Here is a 20,000-nt window from a genome sequence, read left to right as displayed (position 1 = left end):
CATACACACACACAGCAGTGCATACACACACACATGCTATCACTCGCTCTCTATCTCTCTCTCATGCCTGGCTCAGACGGATGCGTTGCTTGACGGATTCCTGATGGATGAGGGAGGGCGTAGGAGACATTTATAGTGAGATTGACAGGTCGACAACCAATCAGGCCACTAGCGAGCTGTTTACCTTGTGGGTAGTAGCATGCTAACATTAGATAGCTGGCTCAGACCCCTCCAAATCCCCTCAGACGTATTTTTCAGTTACAATAACGCGGTTTTTACATGTAGGGTTAGGGTTAAAAATCTAAGCAAAAAAAACTCAAACAAACAACTTTTATGTACAAATACGTCCATCCACGAGTTTGGTCCGCCATCTTTTTTCTCTCCAGCGTCGCAATTTGATTGGCTGATACATGCGTTGCCTCTCGAAAAGTTGAACATTTTTCAACTTTCAGCGCAACTGAACACAACGGAACCACAATTCAGTTTGGTAACGGATGACGTCTTCCCATTCAAAGTCAATGGGGATCTGTCAACGTTGACGGATCAACGCATCAGTCTGAGCCAGGCATTACACACACATGAGTGCATGCTCACACAGATGTGCACACACCAGAATGCATTGATGGAATCGCATATTGATGTTTTCCTGTTTCCTTGGTTGATGCATGGTGGTTCTTGTGTGAACCTAGAAATGCTCATATGGGGGACTGATAGAACGGAAGATATTGCTTTTCTGTTGACATGACATGAACTAAATGTAGCATTATTTTGTATCTGTAACTCCTTCCCTTGGATGTGTACTCACTGAGACCTGAACAATTAGCATGTGAACCCCTTCCCCCCCAGATAGCCTCTTTCCTGCTATCACCCTCTGTTATCACCCCCCCCCCCCCCCATAGGTGAACCCCTCTTACCCCACTGTCTCCCCTTCCTGCCGTCACCTATGGGGTGTGGTCTCCCCTCCCCTTTTGTATTCTACCGGACTGAATGGTATAAATGCCAACATATTCTACAATCTGTTAGGCCATTCTGTGAGCACCAGCTTAGAGGGGGTCTCCACGCTGACATAAACATCCTGACTACATCATCCGGTCCGTTCTTCAACTTTGGCGTGCTCATTTAGATTCTATCAGCATGCACAAACACGTGCGCACACACACACCTCTCCTAGTCTCCTAAAGCGTGTTTCGTCACTCCAAAGTTTCTAAGTCTGAGTCACAGAACCCCACAAAGCCCCACAAATCTATTCCTATTGAGTGCTGTTCACACATGTACACACACGAGCACACCCACACACACACACGTGTGTACACACACACACACACACACACACACACACACACACACGTGTGCAAACACACGTCCCACATGCCCCTGTTTAAGTTCCTCCGCATGCCTCCCAGACTGGCCTCAGGAGGTCTAACTGACTCACTGCATGGAACTCCACAGGATATAGAAGTGGTCCTCCTGATACACACACACACACAGATATAATCACACACACTCACCACCCTTTTCAGGCCTTACAAGCCTTACAGGTATTTGCCACAAAGAGTCATTTTCTCTCCATGTTGTCCATACCATCCCAATCCTGCCCCCTCTGGGGTTCTGCCTCTGTGGAAAGTGATGACTAATCGTCCCTCAAGGCACAATGTACATGTGAGCTGTTGTCAAGGTGATGGGCTGTGATGAGTCACAGGAACCTGTCATGGCGATGAGCTGCCATCTATCATGGCCCGCGGCAACTGCATCATCAACACGGATTTACTACCTCCCATAGAGAAAAAAACAGAGGTAGGCAAAGACAAGTAATATAGGGAAAGGGTGAGGAGAGACAGAGAGAGAGAGAGAGACAGAGAGAGAGGGACAGAGATGGAGAGACAGAGAGAGAGAGAGAGATAGCAAAGGGAAGATCTGTTTGTCTGCTAATCTTCTAGTTTGTCTGCTTGTTTGCTTGGCAGCAATTACTCCATGTTTACCGTTCCAAAAGTATTCGGAAGCTCATAGAGACAAGCCAATGGGGAAAATAAAACATGCAAACAAATTGAAAGAGAGAGAGAGAGAGAGAGAGAGAGATAAAGAGAAAAAGAGAGAGAGGGAGATAGAGAGAGAGGGGAATCACACAATGGCCCGTGGTGTGAATGAAATAACAGAACAGCATGTGTGTGCGCGTCTGTATGTGTATACGCGTGTGTGTGTGAGCAGGTGTGTGTGTATGTGAGCGTGTGATAGCTAGCGTATGTATGTGTAATAGATAGGTCTGTCTGTGGGTGTGTATGCATGTCTGTTTGTGCAAGTGTGTGCCTGCTTCTGTGAATGTGTGTCCACCTGTGTGTACATTGCGGTTTGTGGGTATGTCTGTGTGTGTGTGTGTGTGTGTGTGTGATAGTCTGCAAGAACCTCTTTTCTTCCAGGGCTTTCCATTTCAGTGTGCATCTACCTGTGATCAAATGTCCTCATGTGACCCTTTCCCCGGCCTCACAAATTACCTATCGCCACAGTGACACCTCAAGACATTTTGGCGAGTTCGTTGCCAGGACAACAATCAATCTGCTCAAAAACTTCTTCCGAAGCAATTAAATCAACTCAGCTTGGATTAAATTACCTTGGCCTCACTCAAAAACCAGCCAATTCCCCAGCAAGGTGGGCACTGGTACACTGACTCCACACATACACACACACACATATACAGACACGCACACACATGTACAGACACGCACACACGCACACACACACACACACACACACACACACACACACACACAGACATAAGACCCTTAAGACAATCACCTTCTCTGTGAGAGAATTTGTTTCCTCTGATTGACAGGACATTACAGCAGAGATTGGATTAGAGAGTGGCTTGCTGGGTGTGAATGGCTGTGAAGCACCTTTAGTCAATTTAGGCCTAAATTAAAGGAGTGCGTAGCTAACACAAACTAGGTTCGGTTAAGGGGGAGAATGAAATGGACAAGATACCCAGTATAAATGTATGAACAGCTATTTTGATTTATGAATTTGAGGGTTTCACAAAAAAACGTTTTTTTGATCAAAACAAAAAATAGAGCTCTTTTCAAAGTAACAAATAAAACAGAAAATGAACAGGTAGTTAATGAGTGTTTGTTTGACCAGTGTTCACACGAGAGAATGAGATTCCTGTTTATCTGTATTCTGGTTAATAGAATACGCTTTGATCTTCAAAATCCAAGGGTCGCTCGGGATCCAAATTCCTCGGGATCCAGTTGGACTGTTCTGCCTCTGATGTACTTTGGTCAGCAAAAACGGTTGATATACGATATCAATATATATACTTTATATTGATAAACATTTCTTGCAGTAATTCAACATAATTCATGTTAAAATATATTATTGGTATAAAGACATGTGCACAGCATTATATTAGTTTCTGTTGAAATGATGATGGACTATTACTTTGATATGATTAAAATATGCTTTGTATCGTGGGATAGGGAACCTCACAGCAGTGAAGCTGAGCACATGGTTAAAGCCTCTCTCTTGTGTTACGCTGTTTTTCACGCCCTCGAAAGAGATGGCTGTAAGATTTATAGTTGTCTCACACCATAGTTAATATGTATAAGTGACCTAGATTTACTTTCTATGAACTGTGTTAGTTTGTTGATCTGCAAAATTGAAATGATCAGTAATTTACGTTACGTACTAATATATGACCATGTCAGCATACCATTTTTTGATGACCATTCATTTGTCATTCTGTTGATGGCTAACGTTAGCACTTATTAGCCAGCTGTGCTGTAATAATACAGTAACTTTGCTATGTTAGTTAAGAGACCTTCAAAGTCTTTTTTGTTTCTTGTTTATTACAGTTTCAGGCGTGAATTTTAACCTGACATATTGGAAAAAATCAGGCACTCGCTTCCTGGCTCGTGAAAATTTGGCTGACTGTTTGACTGCCTTAAAGTACGGGTCCATATCATATTACTCACCAGAGTTCTCGAGTAATCAGTTAAAACAAAGTAAAACAAGCTGCCTCAGAAGAGTTAATAATGATGTAGTCTTGGAAAATTAACGTTTTTTTAACTCAAAATGCTTCAAAATAAACAACAGTTTACTTGCCTTTGGTAACTAATTTTAAGGTGGGTTACAGCTGCATGAATGTGTGTGTGAGCCAAGTACATAACCTTGTTATACTTGTTTCTTTAATGCTTCTGTATGTATGTGTGTGTGTGTGTGTGTGTGTGTGTGCGTGCGTGCGTGTGTGCGTGCGTGCGTGTGTATGTACAATATGTATGTATGTACGTACGTATGTACGTATATACGCATGTAGGTACGGTATGTATGTGTCTATGAATGAATGTATGTGTATTTGTGCGTACAGCTGTGTGTGTATGTGTGTCCATGTGAAAAGGATTTTCTAATTTAAATAGTTTTTTTCTAATTAAATTGCCAGATGTCCCTATAATCCCTTTCAATTTCCCAGCATTGTTGTGGAGCGAACGTGTATTAATAATTAAAATATCTGTGTTTAAATATTCAAGGAATTTTAATAATTCAGACCCGACAGAATCATGTGTGTATGCGTCTGGGACTATGTGTTTGAGTGTGTGTATGTAAGAATGTCAGAAGGTGTGTGTGGCTGTTCTGATTTTGAGCATCCTTGATCGATGTGATTGCTGTGAGTCTCTGTGGTCTGGTGATTGGCTGTCATATAGCAGTGGTGTCCATGGAAACACTGTGTTTGGAGTGGCGGGCAACACTGTGGCCGATCTGTTGCTGTGAAGAGCTGCCAGACTGGCACTCCACAAGTGCTTCGTTTATGTGGAGAGTCACTCAGCAGCTCTCCACTGACACCCTGTCCATCTCTCCATCTCCAGCTATCCTCCTTCTCTGATTTAGTGCAGCTCTAATCCTCCTGCTCTTACAGTCCCCCCCCTCTCACTCACTCTGTGTCCCTCTCTCTCTCGCTGGCTCTCTTTCTGTGCCCCCCCCTCTCTCTCTCTCTCTGCCCCTCTGTCTCTCTCTCTCTCTCTGCCCCTCTCCCTCTACTGTCTTGCTTTCTCTCCACTTTCTCTCCACTCTTTCTCATTGTCCTTCTCTCTCTTCCCCCTCTGTGCCTTGATCTATGTGACGGATGTTGTGCCAGGCAGTACTGGGGGTTGCACCTGATGACCACTGGGTGTATGTGTGTGTCTGTGTGTGTATGTGTGTCATTGTGTGTCTGTATGTGTTCATCTGTGTGGTTGACAAAGAGAGAGTGTGGGAAAGGCACAGAGTTAAACACTCTCCACTCTAATGTCCCCATGGGGCATTTGGGCCTCCAAGAGAGACCAGAAGGACATGCTGAAACACACACACACACACACACACACACACATACACACACACACACACACACACACACACACACACACACACACACACACACACACACACACACACACACACACACACACAGGTTTTGGCAGGGCTGCTTCAGTGTCAGCTGTGTGGCTCTCTACATGAATGTATTAGCCCAGTCTGCATCAAGATTGCCAACCTGGGCCTCGCAAAGAGAGCTGTCCAGGAATCACACACACACACACACACGCACACACACACACCACACGTATCCAAACTGGATGAAGACCGAAAGAGAGAGAAAGAGAAAGAGCAAAGAGAGAGAGAGAAAAGGAAAGAAAAGAAAGTGTGAGAGAGAGAGAAAGAGGAAAAAGGAGAGAAAGAAAGGATGGTGCAGAAGTCTACTGTTAGTTATGGAACGACTGTTGCTAAGATGTACACACTAATTTGATTATCTGGTGCAGAGCTAAGCTAATGTGCTGTTTATTGCTATTTGTGTCTGTGTGTTTCTTTTTGTGTGTGATGTGTGTATGTGTGTGTGTCTGTGTGTGTGTGTGTGTGTGTGTGTGTGTGTGTGTGTGTGTTTGTGTCTGTCTGTGTGTGTGAGTAAATGTCCTAGCAAATACACATACACACACACATACACAATAGTCCTCTAAGATGGCTACTTTCAAAGACACCCAACTAAAACAGGTGACAAATTGATTAGTAATAATCACAGAAAATTGATTTGTTTCCCTTTACACCACTGCTGTGGTTTGACTCTGAATGATCTCCTGCCAAAACACTATGAGAGGATAAGGACAGAGAGAGAGAGAGATAGGGTAAAGAGAGGGGGAAAGAGAGGAGAAGAGAGAGAGGAGGAAGAGAGGGAGAGGGAGGAGAGAGGGGGAAAGAGAGGGAGAGAGAGAGCGAGAGTCAAAAGCAAGACCAACAAAAATAGAACTCTTTCTACAGTGGGCATTAGTCCTCGCTAATCTTTTAAAGTCACTGGACACACACACACACACACACACAAACACACACACACACAACACACACACACACACTAATGACTGGAAGTAAAGCAGAAGGGGGTGACTGAAGGGAGAGGACAAAGGAGAGAGGAGAAGAGAGAGGGAAAGAGGAGAGAGAGAGGAAAGAGAGAAAATGAGATCATTAAAACAGGAAGGCGCAGTAATAGATCTCCTGCTTTAACTACTCAGTAAAGACAACAACAAGAGCTGTGGATTGGTGATAAGGGGATGCAGTGGAATACACACACACACACACACACACACACACACACACACACACATACGTATACGTATACGTACATTCACACAAATCCAAAGCACATCCCCACACACAAATAAATCCCTCTTCCGCAATGTGTCCACTTTGTACTGCTAACAAACAACATACACCCAGCAGTAAACACGTAAACACATAATAAGAGATCATAAGAGAGGGTAGGGGAAAGAGAGAAAGAGGAGGAAAGAAAGAAAGAGAGAGAGAGACGGGAGAAAGAGAAAGAATGAGAGTTAGAGAGAAGGGAGAGCAAGAGGGGAGGAAGAAAATGAATGAGAGTGATAGAGAAGGGAGAACGAAGGAAAGAAAGTGAGAGAGACGGGGGAGAAAGAGAGATTGAGAGAGAAAGGGAGTGAGAGTGAGAGGAGGGAGAAAGAGCAGAAAAAGAAAAAAGAGAACAGAGGAGGGGGAGAGAGGAAGAGAGAGAGGTGGAGAAAGGGAGAAAGAAAAAATGTGTGTTTGTGGATAAAGAACTTTAAAGCACCTGTCTGTGGAGGAAGCACTTTCTCAAGCCCTGTGTTGGAATGTTGTGAAACTTAGTCTGATCTCACACATACACACAGACACACACACCATGAACATACACACGCAAACATACACAAGCCCACAAAAACATACACATTTCTTGTCCTTCCTGCTAGGGGATTGTACGACTTTTTCTCTGCTTTCAGATCAATGACACAACACACACAGACACACACTCTCTCTCTCTCTCACACACACACACACACACACACATGTGATTATTCTGGGCTGTCTTTGAGGATTGTTGGGTCAGGCAGTTGCTCCATGCCCCTGGAGTTCTTCAGTAATTGGAGGAGACACTTTCAGTCTCGACAGGGGAGAGGCCCAGGCCACACACACACACACACACACACACACACACACACACACACACACACACACACACACACACACACACACACACACACACACACTCACTACTGGGACTTCAGTCATAATTAGGTGCTTAGTTGTTGTTGAGAAGAGTTAAGAATGCTGGGGCACACTTTTTATTCTGTAGACTTTATTAGCTTTCTAATTACACATGTAAGTATATATGTAATGCACTCATTAGGCAGTGCTTTCATACTCTGTCTTAAAGTAATACTGAACTGTACTTTTATCTCCAGACTGGTAACTGTCTATCTATGGCCGAAGGTTGCTTTGGAATTGATTTTTATTAAAATAACTAAAATAGATGGTCTGTTTCAGACAGATGGCTACTCCTTAAGTCTTACAGTTTGCACACACAGCACATGCTCTCTCTTTCTCTCTGTCTACTTCTCTGTCAATCTCACCCTCTCTCTCTTTTTTTCTCTCTCTCTCTCTCTCATCTGCTTTTGGTTCTCATTAAAAATGACATCAAATGATTTATTTGACAGCTAGGACGGTTATAAGAGATGCCAAACTGCAAAATTGCTTACAGATTGCAGACACAGCACATGCGCTCTCTTTCTCTCTTTCTCTATGTCTCCGAGTCTCTGTCTCTCTCTCTGTCTCTCTCTCTTAGTTATTCCCCTCAACTGTTCAGACTGCATATTAGAGGCTTGTTGTTGTGTCCTGACTGTCGGAGAAAATCAAGACCCCCTGTCCCATGGTCTAACATTGATTCATTGCGTGTGATGACGCCCGGCGGAGGATGCCTGTGAGGTGAGACTTTTCAGACATTCCAGACTATCCCCCTGCGGTCTTAGGGTGACTTCAGGGTTGACCACTGCCATTATTGCAGTGGTTTATGCGTTGTGTTCATTTGTTCTGAAAGAAGTATACTTGAGAAAGCACTTTTTCTCACTGAAATACCTCAGTGCTGTGGAGGGGATCATTTCAGTCAAACAGTACAGAGTACAAACTGTGCTTCAACTCTACGCTAACTTTCTGAAGTAATCTCTAGCAGCTGTGTCCTTGTTTATGTGTTGTGCAATATTAGAAAGAAGCGTGCTCTCCAAATTTAAAATGGGTATGGTTTGGCGTCTTTAAGCTCGCCCATGTTTTGAGTAGTATAGTTTAGAAAAAGGGCTCTTTCATCTTGACCTTTACAGGAACACTAAAAATTGCTGTATGGAAACTTTTTGCCATAGCGGGCTTTAAAGAAGAGACGTTAAGGTGCTCTCTCAGACTTTCAAAGAGTTTCTAAGGGCCAGTGTAAAGACTGATTTAGTGTTTAGCAAATCTTTAGACAGTAGCCATTTGAAGCTGAGAAACTACTGTAAGAGTATGATAAATAGACTGCATTTATATAGCCCTTCAAAGAGCTTCTACAGACTAATGGCCTCAGACATCTACCCATTCACACACTGATAGCGGAGGCTACTATCTAAGGTCACAACCTGCACATCAGGGAGCGGTTAGGGGTTCAGTTGTCCTGCTCTAAGGACACTTCGACACTTGGTGAGGAGGAGTCGGGATCTGGGCGTGTACCTCTCACCTGGTGCGGTGTAGTAGCACAGGTGTTTGGCGTGTCCTTCTAACCTGGTTTGCTGTAGTAGCACAGGTGTGTTGGTGGCATGGGTGTAGTAGCACAGGTGTGTTTGGGTCTGGGTGTAGTAGCACAGGTGTGTTTGGGCATGGGTGTAGTAGCACAAGGTGTGTTTGGGCGTGTCCCCTCACCTGGTGCGGTGTAGTAGCCCAGGTCATGGTCACTGTGGGGAGCAGGTACACCTCCCCTCCTTCCACAGCAGAGCAGAGTCCTGATCTCTTGAGAAAACGCCCCGTCCACCCATCAGCGTCTATAACAGAGCAACCATCACAACACACACACACACAAATGCACACACGCACACACATACACACACACACACACACACTGAGAACGCAGTATAAGACCATCTTGATGTTTCTAAAACCTCCCTGGCCTCTAAAGAGTCATCAGTGATCAAACTGGCCTCTAAAGAGTAATCATCGATCAAACTAACACTTAAAAAAGAACCTTGAAAGCGCTCTGGCACAGCGTGTCATTGAGGGTCTGTGACCTGGCCTTTAAAGCTTGAATAAAAATATCTCTTTAGAAAATATCTCTGAAGAATTCAGTGCCAAGCAGACAAGGCTGCTTCTGGTTGGTCTTTGATTTGACTAATGTCACCCGCTATCACTCAATATTGCCTCCAATTTTTTGTTTCCATCTCTTGAGGCAGGTCCAGGGCCATGGCCCAAATGGCCTTAGTTCGGTCCTGGAGTGGGGAAGGTATATAATATGGCCCTGATATGGCCCTGATATGACCCTGATATGACCTGATATGAACTGATACTGCCCTGATATGACCTGATATGACCTGATACGACCTGATATAACCTGATATCACCTGATATGACCCTGATATGACCCTGATACTGCCCTGATATGACCTGGATCAGGCACAGATCCACCATGTCTACAACACTGGGACCAAATCTGTCTCAGAGTTAACTTTCATTACCTCATTATCTGACACTTTAAACTTGACAGTTGACACTTTAAATGTGTTAAAAAAAATGTATCCCCACTATCCATTGTCCTCATTGCCAACATTATCATTATCTTCATTATTACCTTATAACTTAAATTAAATCCTGCAGTCATTTATTCTAATCCGAGTGCAATGATCGACTGGTCAGCTTTGACTAGATAAAGAACCATTTATTTAAATCGTAGCTTAATGATTGGGTGATCAAGCTGTGAATCAAAAGAGTCCCCTGATTGCCTATTGCGGAAGGGGAGAAACGATATGTCATTGACAGTCATGTGGCTACCGCTTGGTCATTTATTACCGTCAAGGAAGTCCGAGGTGATGTTGATTGGAGTGTGCTGATTGGAGGAAGAACAGACGAGGGAGTGGCCAAAGCAGAAACAGGGTTGGCAACCTTCAGTGTCCTCTTCCTGTATGTTAAATGTACCAGGCCTGCATCTGAACACACACACAAACACACGCACACACACATATTTATACACACATAATGATTGACTGTGACACAACACCAATTGAGTATTTGTGTGTGCGTGTGCCTACTTTGCCGGCTTTGCACCAATTCTGTATTTTGTCAAAGGAATTTTCTAAGAGTGTGTTTGTGTTGGTGTGTGTATGTGTGTGTGTGAGTGTATATATTTGCATGAATACAGTTTTTCCAGCTTGTGTTTTCCATTGTAAGTACTATGCACATGTGTTTCTGTATAATGCATTCATTTTTGAGTATGCTTGGGCATCTGTTGGAATGCAGTCAGCGTGGGCCTGCACACATTTATTTGAATGAATGTGGTTATAAGGATGACCAAGAATGCTTTTACTTTATGTGTGTGTGTGTACTGTATCTACAACTTCTCAGGACCTTGTGTGTTTGTCTGTGTTGGTGCAAGTGTGTATTTTTATGTCTGTGCGTCTGTGAGTGTAGGTTTGAATGTGTAGGTTTTGTTTGTGTTTGTGTGTGTGTGTGTGAGTGACAGCGAGTACGACAGAACAAGGTTGCAGCAGCTCCCTCCACCACCTGCTGTCGCGGCAGGTGCTGACCCCCCCCCCCCCTAGGCGACCAGCTCTGGAAGTGGCAGCGCTAGCGGGGGAGATGGGTCGCTTTTAAGTGTGACACCTCTACCCCTATAGACAGCCATAGGCAATTCCACTGGGCTTCAATGGAGCATATCTGACACGGCCGTCAGGCACCGTTACCACCCTTACACACCCCCCCCGGGGCCTCAGACAAGGCTCACACGCCATCACAACACCAACGACAACAAGCACTACACCGACAGCACCAATGACAGCAGCGCATAAAGGCTGGCACCGGGGACTTGCGTTGCAGCAAAGAACACATCTCGGTGGTCTGAGAGGTGACAGGTCACCGTGTGTGTGTGTGTGTCTGTGTCTAGCAGGAAGAGGTAAACACGTAGCGTAGCAGCAGAAGCTAAATGAAAGCAGAGAGTAAAAGCCAAAACATATTTCCCCTGGGAGGGCTAGGGGGACTAGGAGAAACACCACCATCTGCATCCCAAATGAGCTGTGTGGCAATATCCCTAGATGTGTCAAGTTAATGAAGTTATGGGATCAATTCAATAATGATTTTGCAGCATATCTGATTTCCAAGGAGAGGAGAGTCAATAGACTCAATTTCTGCAAGGCTGTTAAAAACAGCAAAAAAAAATCTCCATCTTGAGGAGTGGAGAAAGTGTCTGTGTGTGTGTGTGTGGTGTGTGTGTGTGTGTGTGTGTGTGTGTGTGTGAGTCATCCTCACTAACACCACTTCTGTCATCAATTTGTCACAGGTCATAGGTGTATCACAGGTGCTATGTTTGTCTACATGTGTGTTTACCTGTCGTAGGTGTGTTAATGTTGGTCCTTACCTGTCACAGTTGTGTCCTTCTACGTTGTTCTTGCAGTGGCAGCGGCCATCTTCAGCAGAGCAAACTCCCACGCTGCCCCTGGTGTCGCACTCACACACCCTGCAGACCACACAGACAAGGTCAGTAAGATTAGAAACAGATACACACACCCACACACACACACACACACACACACACACACACACACACACACACACACACACACACACACACACACACACACACACACACACACACACACACACACACACACACACACACACACAGACACAAACATCAAAACACACACAAGCGCAATCTACAGGCCAAATGCCCGGCAAAAATATATGCTCAAGCAATATACACTTAAATGTATATACAAGTAAAAATGTGATTGAAATTAAAACATACACACACGCATCCCCCCCCCCCCCCACACACACACACATTCACATTCACACACTGAAGAAGCTTGTCAATCACAGTCATGAATAGTTCCCTGGTGCTTTCCGTCTGAGCAGATGGCTATTAGTTTATCTCTATTGCTTAATAAAATTAGGATCTACTTTATCTTCATCATTACCTTCTTAGCACACCAAAGTCTTCTCTTGCAAATGTGTGAACACTCTATTCGTTTTACACATATGTTACCACAACCTTTCAAACCAGTTGACACAGATCTCACAGAAAGACCTAAAGCTCTATTGGGTTAACTGTGTTATAGCAGTTCTTCATACAGCAAACAGTCTCTGAAAGGAAGCCTCCTCTGTGTTGCTATTTGAATACAAGTTTGTACATTTGAGTAAAAAAGCTACACCATACTGATTTTCCGACTTTGTCTTGTGCTTACTGTGTAGATCGTACATTTCAACAGCAGTTCATGATGAGAATGACCAGCACACAAGAACAAAAAAGGAATGAAAATGTTTTCTGTTTTACAGCATTTCAACAGGGCATTTCAAAAAGTGTAAAAAGTGCTTACGCAACAGGGTTTGCTATCTCTAGTCAAATCAGCTTGGCAGAAAATAATCCAATTACTGCTGTTTTGTTTGAGGGAACCTGAACCTGAACTAACACTGAGATACATGACATTTTGTTGATGTATATCTCTGAGGTGTATCTGTTGTTGTCTCTGGTAGTGGCATGTGTTCTAGCCCATCATGGAGGGAGGTAGGGTCTGGGACACCAGACACCACTGTTTAATCTTCTGGAGGTGTCGTGGGCCTAATTCAAGGAAACATTGATGAAGGAAGGGGTCTGCTTGAAAACCCCAGTGAAATGCTCACAAAGGCAGCTCTGTTGATATCCAGGATTTATTGTTGGGCAATAACAGTGGTAGGCTACAGACTGTGCATGTTTATACTGTGAAGAAGGGCGTTTGCGGATCCTGGGTGTAGCATGCAGCGTGTGTGGCGGCGTCTCCAGCCAATTCTACGTTGTTGTTGTATCCTGCTGTGCAGGACCTATGGTTGGGGAGCTGTTATATTGGTTAGGTTAGTTTGCTGTCTAAGAGTACTTGCGATAGTGAGAGGGTTGGTCAGATTCTGTTTCATCCTGTGTATTAATTGTTTTGAAAATGTGTCGTCAGAGTGGACAACTGTGATTAAGAAAAGGAGAAAAAGTATCAGTATAAGAATGTTAACAGAGATGTCACACACATGCACACACACATGTACACACACACATATGCATACACACATGTACACACATACACACACACACCCTAAGTCCTTCTTCTCTCTTCTTCATTGAGCCGTTCAGCTTCACTGAACTGAGTAATCCACACCTCAGCTTAGACAATGCCTGTGTGTGCCTGTTCTGTGTGTGTGTGTGTGTGTGTGTGTGTGTGTGTGTGTGTGTGTGTGTGTGCGCGTGTGTGTGTGTGTGTACCTGAACTCTACTCTATGTAAATGTATGTCAGTGTGTTAGCCACAGTCTAACTGTAGTGTAAATGTGTGAATGTGTGTGTTTGTGAGACAGAAAGGAGAGAAACGCATGTGTTTGTTTGTGAGCAATCTGCCCTGATGCACACACACGCTCACACCCAGCATGAGGTCATACCTCTGCTGCAGCTGAGAGAGACTGTGAGGGGTAGTGTGTGAATGTGTGGTGAATGGTTTTTCATGCAAATGAGTGTCTCTGAGTGACACAACGTGTGTGTGTGTGTGTGTAAGTGTGTCAGTGTACGTGCAGTGTGTATTATAGTACATCTGTGTGTGTGTGTGTGTGTGTGTGTGTGTGTGTGAGAGAGGGAAAGAGAGAGAATTGTGTTGTTATGTGTGAGTGAGTTATGTTGTTGGTGGTGTGTATGTGTGTGTGTTAGTGTGTGCATGTGAGATGCGTTGTTGGTGTGTATGTACGCATGTGTGTGTGTGTCTGAGAGACTGCAGTAGCAGATCAGTATGCAGCTGAGGGTGCTGGAGCTTTACAGCACTGCATTCACCAGCAAGCCAGGTCAGAAGAGCACCAATGAGTTCTAAATCACACACACACACACACACACACACACACACACACACACACACACACACACACACACACACACACACACACACACACAAATACTTACTTACACACACACACACACACACACACACACACACACACACACACACACACACACACACACACACACAAGATGATGGATGCTGTAGTGCCTTTTCTGATAATGTGTCGGTTAAACAGACTGTTTATCTGTCACCCTAATGACAGGCTGAACACCTCTCTCTACCACATACACAGACAGACAGACACACAAACACACACACACACACACACACACACACACACACACACAAACACACACACACACACACACACACACACACTTATACAGATGACAGTCATCTTAGTGAGGGAGAATATCTGAGTAATCATAAGACAAGTCATGAAGAAAATCATCTCCTCCTTCCTGCATATGTGTGTGCATGTGTGCATATGTATGTGTCTGTGCGTGTGTGCGTGTGCTTGTGTGTGTCTGTGCGTGTGTGCGTGCGTGTGTGCGTATGTGCGTATGTGCGTGTGTGCGTCTGTGTGTCTGTGCGTGTGTGCGTGTGTGCGTGTGTGCGTTGTGCTTCTGTGCGTGCGTGTGTACCTGTGTGCGTCTATGAGGGGCCGTGTAGGCCATAATTCAAACTTGCCTCTCATACACACCATTGAAGACCTTTTGCCTTTCACAAACACTACTGAAATACACTCACATTCACTACTAAACACCCCTCACGTACACTAGTGAAAATGGAACCTCACACAATGACAACTGAAAACCTCTCATACTCATGAGTGAGAACCTCTCTTATACCACAGTGAACACCTCTCACACATACAACTGAAAATGTAACCTCTCACACATACAACTGAAAATGTAACCTCTCACACGCACAACTGAAAATGTAACCTCTCACACGCACAACTGAAAATGTAACCTCTCACACGCACAACTGAAAATGTAACCTCTCACACGCACAACTGAAAATGTAACCTCTCACACGCACAACTGAAAATGTAACCTCTCACACGCACAACTGAAAATGTAACCTCTCACACGCACAACTGAAAATGTAACCTCTCACATTCATTACTGAAAATGTAACCTCTCACACGCACAACTGAAAATGTGACCTCTCACACACACAACTGAAAACGTAACCTCTCACATTCATTACTGAAAATGTAACCGTTCACATGCACAACTGAAAATGTAACCTCTCACACACAACTAATTATAGTCTTGTGGTGATATCGCCGCTGCATTATGTACCCAGTTTGGAACGACACAGGGTTTTTCTGAGAGGAATGTGCGGAGGTGGTGTGCTGAGCAGGGGCCTTGTCAGTGACTTTTTTGCAATGCCTCTATCCATTGAATAGGGAATGTATTTCACATATGTGTAGAACCTATTTGGAATGGCTGACCTTACATAAAACGGCAGTGAAAAAGCCCAGAGAGAGGAGGCAAACAGTACCTCTGCCTCAATGAGGGGGGCGTGTGAGAGCATGGAAACAGGACTTTCAATTGAAACGTCAAGTGATTAATAATGGGAGACCAATGCTGGAGCTCAACGGTTTGCTTCAAACGATGGAACAGAAGATAACTCACATTGCTTTGAACATTTTTGGAACCTCAAAAATAGATTTGGCTTTTCGACGAACAGCGGAGACTACATGTTAGCAATAGCAGTATTCGCTCACATTTCATTGATAGTTATCAGAGTAAGCTCTTGCTCCGTTGGTTTCCCATTATTTCTCTTAGGATAGTTTAATGGCTATGTGAAGTCATTTAACATCACATAAGTGGTTGTAATCACTTTGAACCATGAAGACTGTGTTTTATTGGTGAGCTGTTTGAGAAATTAAACGTTGCCGCTAATTTTGTGTTTCCTGTTGTTATGGTTATCCAGGTGCTATGCTAGCAAAAGCTAACTAGCTAGCTAAGGAAACTTGTAATAACCATAATCGATTTAAATGGAAAAGTGACATTTGCCTGACACAGTTATCTAGCTGATGTTATTGTCTCCTCGATTTAGCTTCTCCCTCTTCCTCATTAACCTGTAGCATTTTGCGTTGATCGATTGCGAGGTAAAAGTGTTGCTGTGGATGTACCCCTCCATAGCATACCAGGGACTTTGCTGCCTACTTTTAGAAAATATTTCTTTCGACCCTTGACTCCAGAAAGTGTGGGCAATACTGTCTAGACGCAGGTCCGTATACGCGAGACTGACTTTGTTGGTTAACATGATTAATTAGCTCAGGATATTAATTGTATTAGCATAATAACATCAATCACGTTCCAATGCATTTTAATGGGTTGTCGCCTTTCAAACCGATTGTTTGTCTACATAGCAACAGTAACCAAGGAAGGCGGGATTACAATAATCGGGTTTATTAGCAGCGAGGCTAGCTAGCTACTATGTGTTCCAATAGATTTTCAGTCTAAGCGTTAGCATCAACCTAACAATAATGAGAGCGAGAGCTTTAGTTAAGACCTCTGCAACATTCGTGTAGCACATAAACGACTAACCGAATACAAATAGCAGCGCGCCCTCTGCTGACATTCTGAATGTGACTGTCAAGCTCGTGGGAGCAACTTCCGGATCACACACAAAAATCTACGCAAAATTGAGAAAGATTTCCACACAGTATTTTAATTCCCGATTTCCATGTTTAAGCACATCAAAGAAAATCAGATAACGGGTCGTTTTTTCGTTTTCCGTTTTCTATTATCAAAACAAAAAACAGAAAATGGGTCGTTTTCCGCTTTTTGTTTTCCTATTTCTAAATGGTAATTTGGTTTTCTCATTTCAAAACGAAAATCCGTTGGCCGCACACGGACCCCCCTTCTACCAACTCCTCCAACATTGAAATGAATAGCTTTTAATTTGACAGCTAGTCGCGCCTTAATGAACATCCGTTACACTGAAATGACTTCCGTTACATCGAAATGACTTCCGTTTCAGCAAGAATCCTCACACACACACAAGTGAAATACACTCACATCACTACTCTGCACCTCTCACACAGACCAGTGAAAATTAAATATGTACAGAATTGTAGTGAGTGCAGTATTTTTTTTCAAACTAAACAGAAGTTTTTATATACAGTACCAGTCAAAAGTTTGGACACACCTTCTCATTTTTTGAGAAGATTTTTCTTTGATTTTATTATTTTGTACATGGTAGATACAACTTTTTTTGTTTAGCACATAATTCCATAGATGTTCTTTTGTAGTTTAAATGTCTTCAGTATAAATCTACAATGTAGAAAATAATAAAAGTAAAGAAAACACTTGTTGTGTCAACTTTTGACTGGTACTGTAGTATAATGTGTTTTATTATATTATAAAATAATGTCTTATAATATTTGCAGGCCTATTATATGTATACATATATATATATATATATATATATATATATATAATTTTAGTAATATAATAACAGTTGATTGCCTAATAGAACACAGTTGATTAGCTGAAATAAAATTGTAAAACAATATATAATGTATCCACACAAAATCATTGACATTTCATTCAAATGCACATTAAGATTAGTGATAAAAATGCCAAGGTTGGCAATATAGCTTATTTTAGGGGATTATAAGACAAAATGATCAGTTAAATTGTTATCACAGTTTGCATCTACTGTATTTTGTACAGTAAACTTTTGTGCACACAAAGTATGAAGCATACATACAATTGTCTTTTCTTGCTTGGTAAATTGTCCTATAATTAGTTGTGTGTGAGAGGTTACATTTTCAGTTGTGTGTATGAACGGTTACATTTTCAGTAATGAATGTGAGAGGTTACGTTTTCAGTTGTGTGTGTGAGAGGTCACATTTTCAGTTGTGCGTGTGAGAGGTTACATTTTCAGTAATGAATGTGAGAGGTTACATTTTCAGTTGTGCGTGTGAGAGGTTACATTTTCAGTTGTGCGTGTGAGAGGTTACATTTTCAGTTGTATGTGTGAGAGGTTACATTTTCAGTTGTATGTGTGAGAGGTTACATTTTCAGTTGTATGTGTGAGAGGTGTTCACTGTGGTATAAGAGAGGTTCTCACTCATGAGTATGAGAGGTTTTCAGTTGTCATTGTGTGAGGTTCCATTTTCACTAGTGTACGTGAGGGGTGTTTAGTAGTGAATGTGAGTGTATTTCAGTAGTGTTTGTGAAAGGCAAAATGTCTTCAATGGTGTGTATGAGAGGCAAGTTTGAATTATGGCCTACACGGCCCCTCATATGCGTCTGTGCGTGTGTTTTTGTGCGTGTGTCCGTGCGAGTGTCTGTGCGTGTGTCCGTGTGTCCGTGTGTCCTTGTCCGTGTCCGTGTGTCTATGTGTCCGTGTCCGTGTGTCCGTGTGTGTGTGTGTGTGTGTGTGTGTGGGGGGTGTGTGTGTGTGTGTGTATGGGTGTGTGTGTGTGTATGTGAGAGAATTTTACCTGCATCCAGCTGGGCTGAGGGAGTGGAACCCAGGCTCACATGCATCACACTTCAGCCCTGTCACATGCTCCCGACACACACACACACCCTCTGTGTCACACTGGAGACTGACGGAGCCTACACACACACACACACACACACACACACACACACACACACACACACACACACACACACAGACAGACAGAGACAAGAAATGTATATCATTAAAGTGTCGATGAACTTGTGTGTGCATCAGTTGAGTCTAAACAGGATGTGAAGATTAGTCTGTGTGTGTGTGTGTGTGTGTGTCTCACCCATGGCATTGCAGCTGCAGTTCCTGCACTGCTGTTGTGGTGAAGGTCTGTAGAAGTTTAGTTCACATCTCCCACAGTGAGGCCCGGCAGTGTGATCCCTGCAGCCCACACAGCGCCCCCCACTGCCTGTGCTGCGGTACTGCTCCGCGTCAAACACACACGTGTCTGCATGACCGCTGCAGTTACACTCTAACACACACACACGCACACGTACACGTACACGCACACGCACACGCACACGCACACACACACGCACACGCACACGCACACGCACACACACACACACACACAGGAGAGGGAGGGGGAGAGAGAGAAGAGGAAATAGATATTAGCACATCAAAGATGAAATGATATGGGATTATGTAGTAATTCGGACATCTATGCTTTCATTAAGCAGCCTAACCCCATTTGAAAATCCCTCCCTCACATCGCTGCGCTGCTGTAAAAATAACACAGGCTTGAATGAGGGCCCGCTTATCCCCGCCTTTATGTCCAATCAGAACACACAGACATCCCCTTTATAACACAGCCCCCCCCCAGGAGACTCATTGTGGAGATATTACCCATTTTATTCCAATTCTAACTGTCTATTAAGTTTGCAATAACCAGACGAATATTAGTCTCTAATGGTGGCGCACAGAAGAGAGATGGCTCTGTGATATCAGGTGAGGGCGGAGGAATTCCCTCACCTTTCAGCGGATTATTACAGAAGAATAAAATAATCAGGGCCGCGGACGAGCAGAGAGGGAGGTGAGAGTGGTGATTTGTAAATGAATGGAGCGCTAGCAGAGAGACGCTGAGGAGGTGTGTGTGTGGTGTGCTGTGTGTGTGGGCGTGTGTGTGTGTGTGTGTGTGTGTGTGTGGTGTGCTGTGTGTGAGTGAGAGAGTA

General features: G+C 43.6%; 1 protein-coding gene and 1 long non-coding RNA gene across 2 annotated transcripts in view; both read right to left on the bottom strand.

Moving 5' to 3' along the window:
• LOC122129157 overlaps nucleotides 1-9,249 on the bottom strand; it is a 23,251-nt gene extending 14,002 nt beyond the window's left edge. Inside the window, exon 1 of the long non-coding RNA XR_006151747.1 lies at nucleotides 9,214-9,249. This is a non-coding gene — a long non-coding RNA (uncharacterized LOC122129157). The remainder of the gene's footprint in view (nucleotides 1-9,213) is intronic.
• Nucleotides 1-20,000, bottom strand: part of LOC105888845 (laminin subunit gamma-3-like) — a 106,795-nt gene that overhangs the window by 46,145 nt on the left and 40,650 nt on the right. Inside the window, exons 5-10 of the mRNA XM_042704202.1 lie at nucleotides 19,112-19,300; nucleotides 18,815-18,932; nucleotides 11,912-12,010; nucleotides 10,351-10,487; nucleotides 9,214-9,332; nucleotides 9,025-9,083 (exon numbers count right to left, since the gene is read on the bottom strand). Coding sequence (XP_042560136.1) covers nucleotides 9,025-9,083; nucleotides 9,214-9,332; nucleotides 10,351-10,487; nucleotides 11,912-12,010; nucleotides 18,815-18,932; nucleotides 19,112-19,300 — 721 coding nt within the window. The remainder of the gene's footprint in view (nucleotides 1-9,024; nucleotides 9,084-9,213; nucleotides 9,333-10,350; nucleotides 10,488-11,911; nucleotides 12,011-18,814; nucleotides 18,933-19,111; nucleotides 19,301-20,000) is intronic.

The sequence above is a fragment of the Clupea harengus genome, unplaced genomic scaffold, assembly GCF_900700415.2.
Source record: "Clupea harengus unplaced genomic scaffold, Ch_v2.0.2, whole genome shotgun sequence".
In the NCBI taxonomy this organism is placed as follows: domain Eukaryota; kingdom Metazoa; phylum Chordata; class Actinopteri; order Clupeiformes; family Clupeidae; genus Clupea; species Clupea harengus.
The sequence above is the reverse complement of the archived record's forward strand: the minus strand, read 5'-3'. Positions and strand labels throughout refer to the sequence as shown.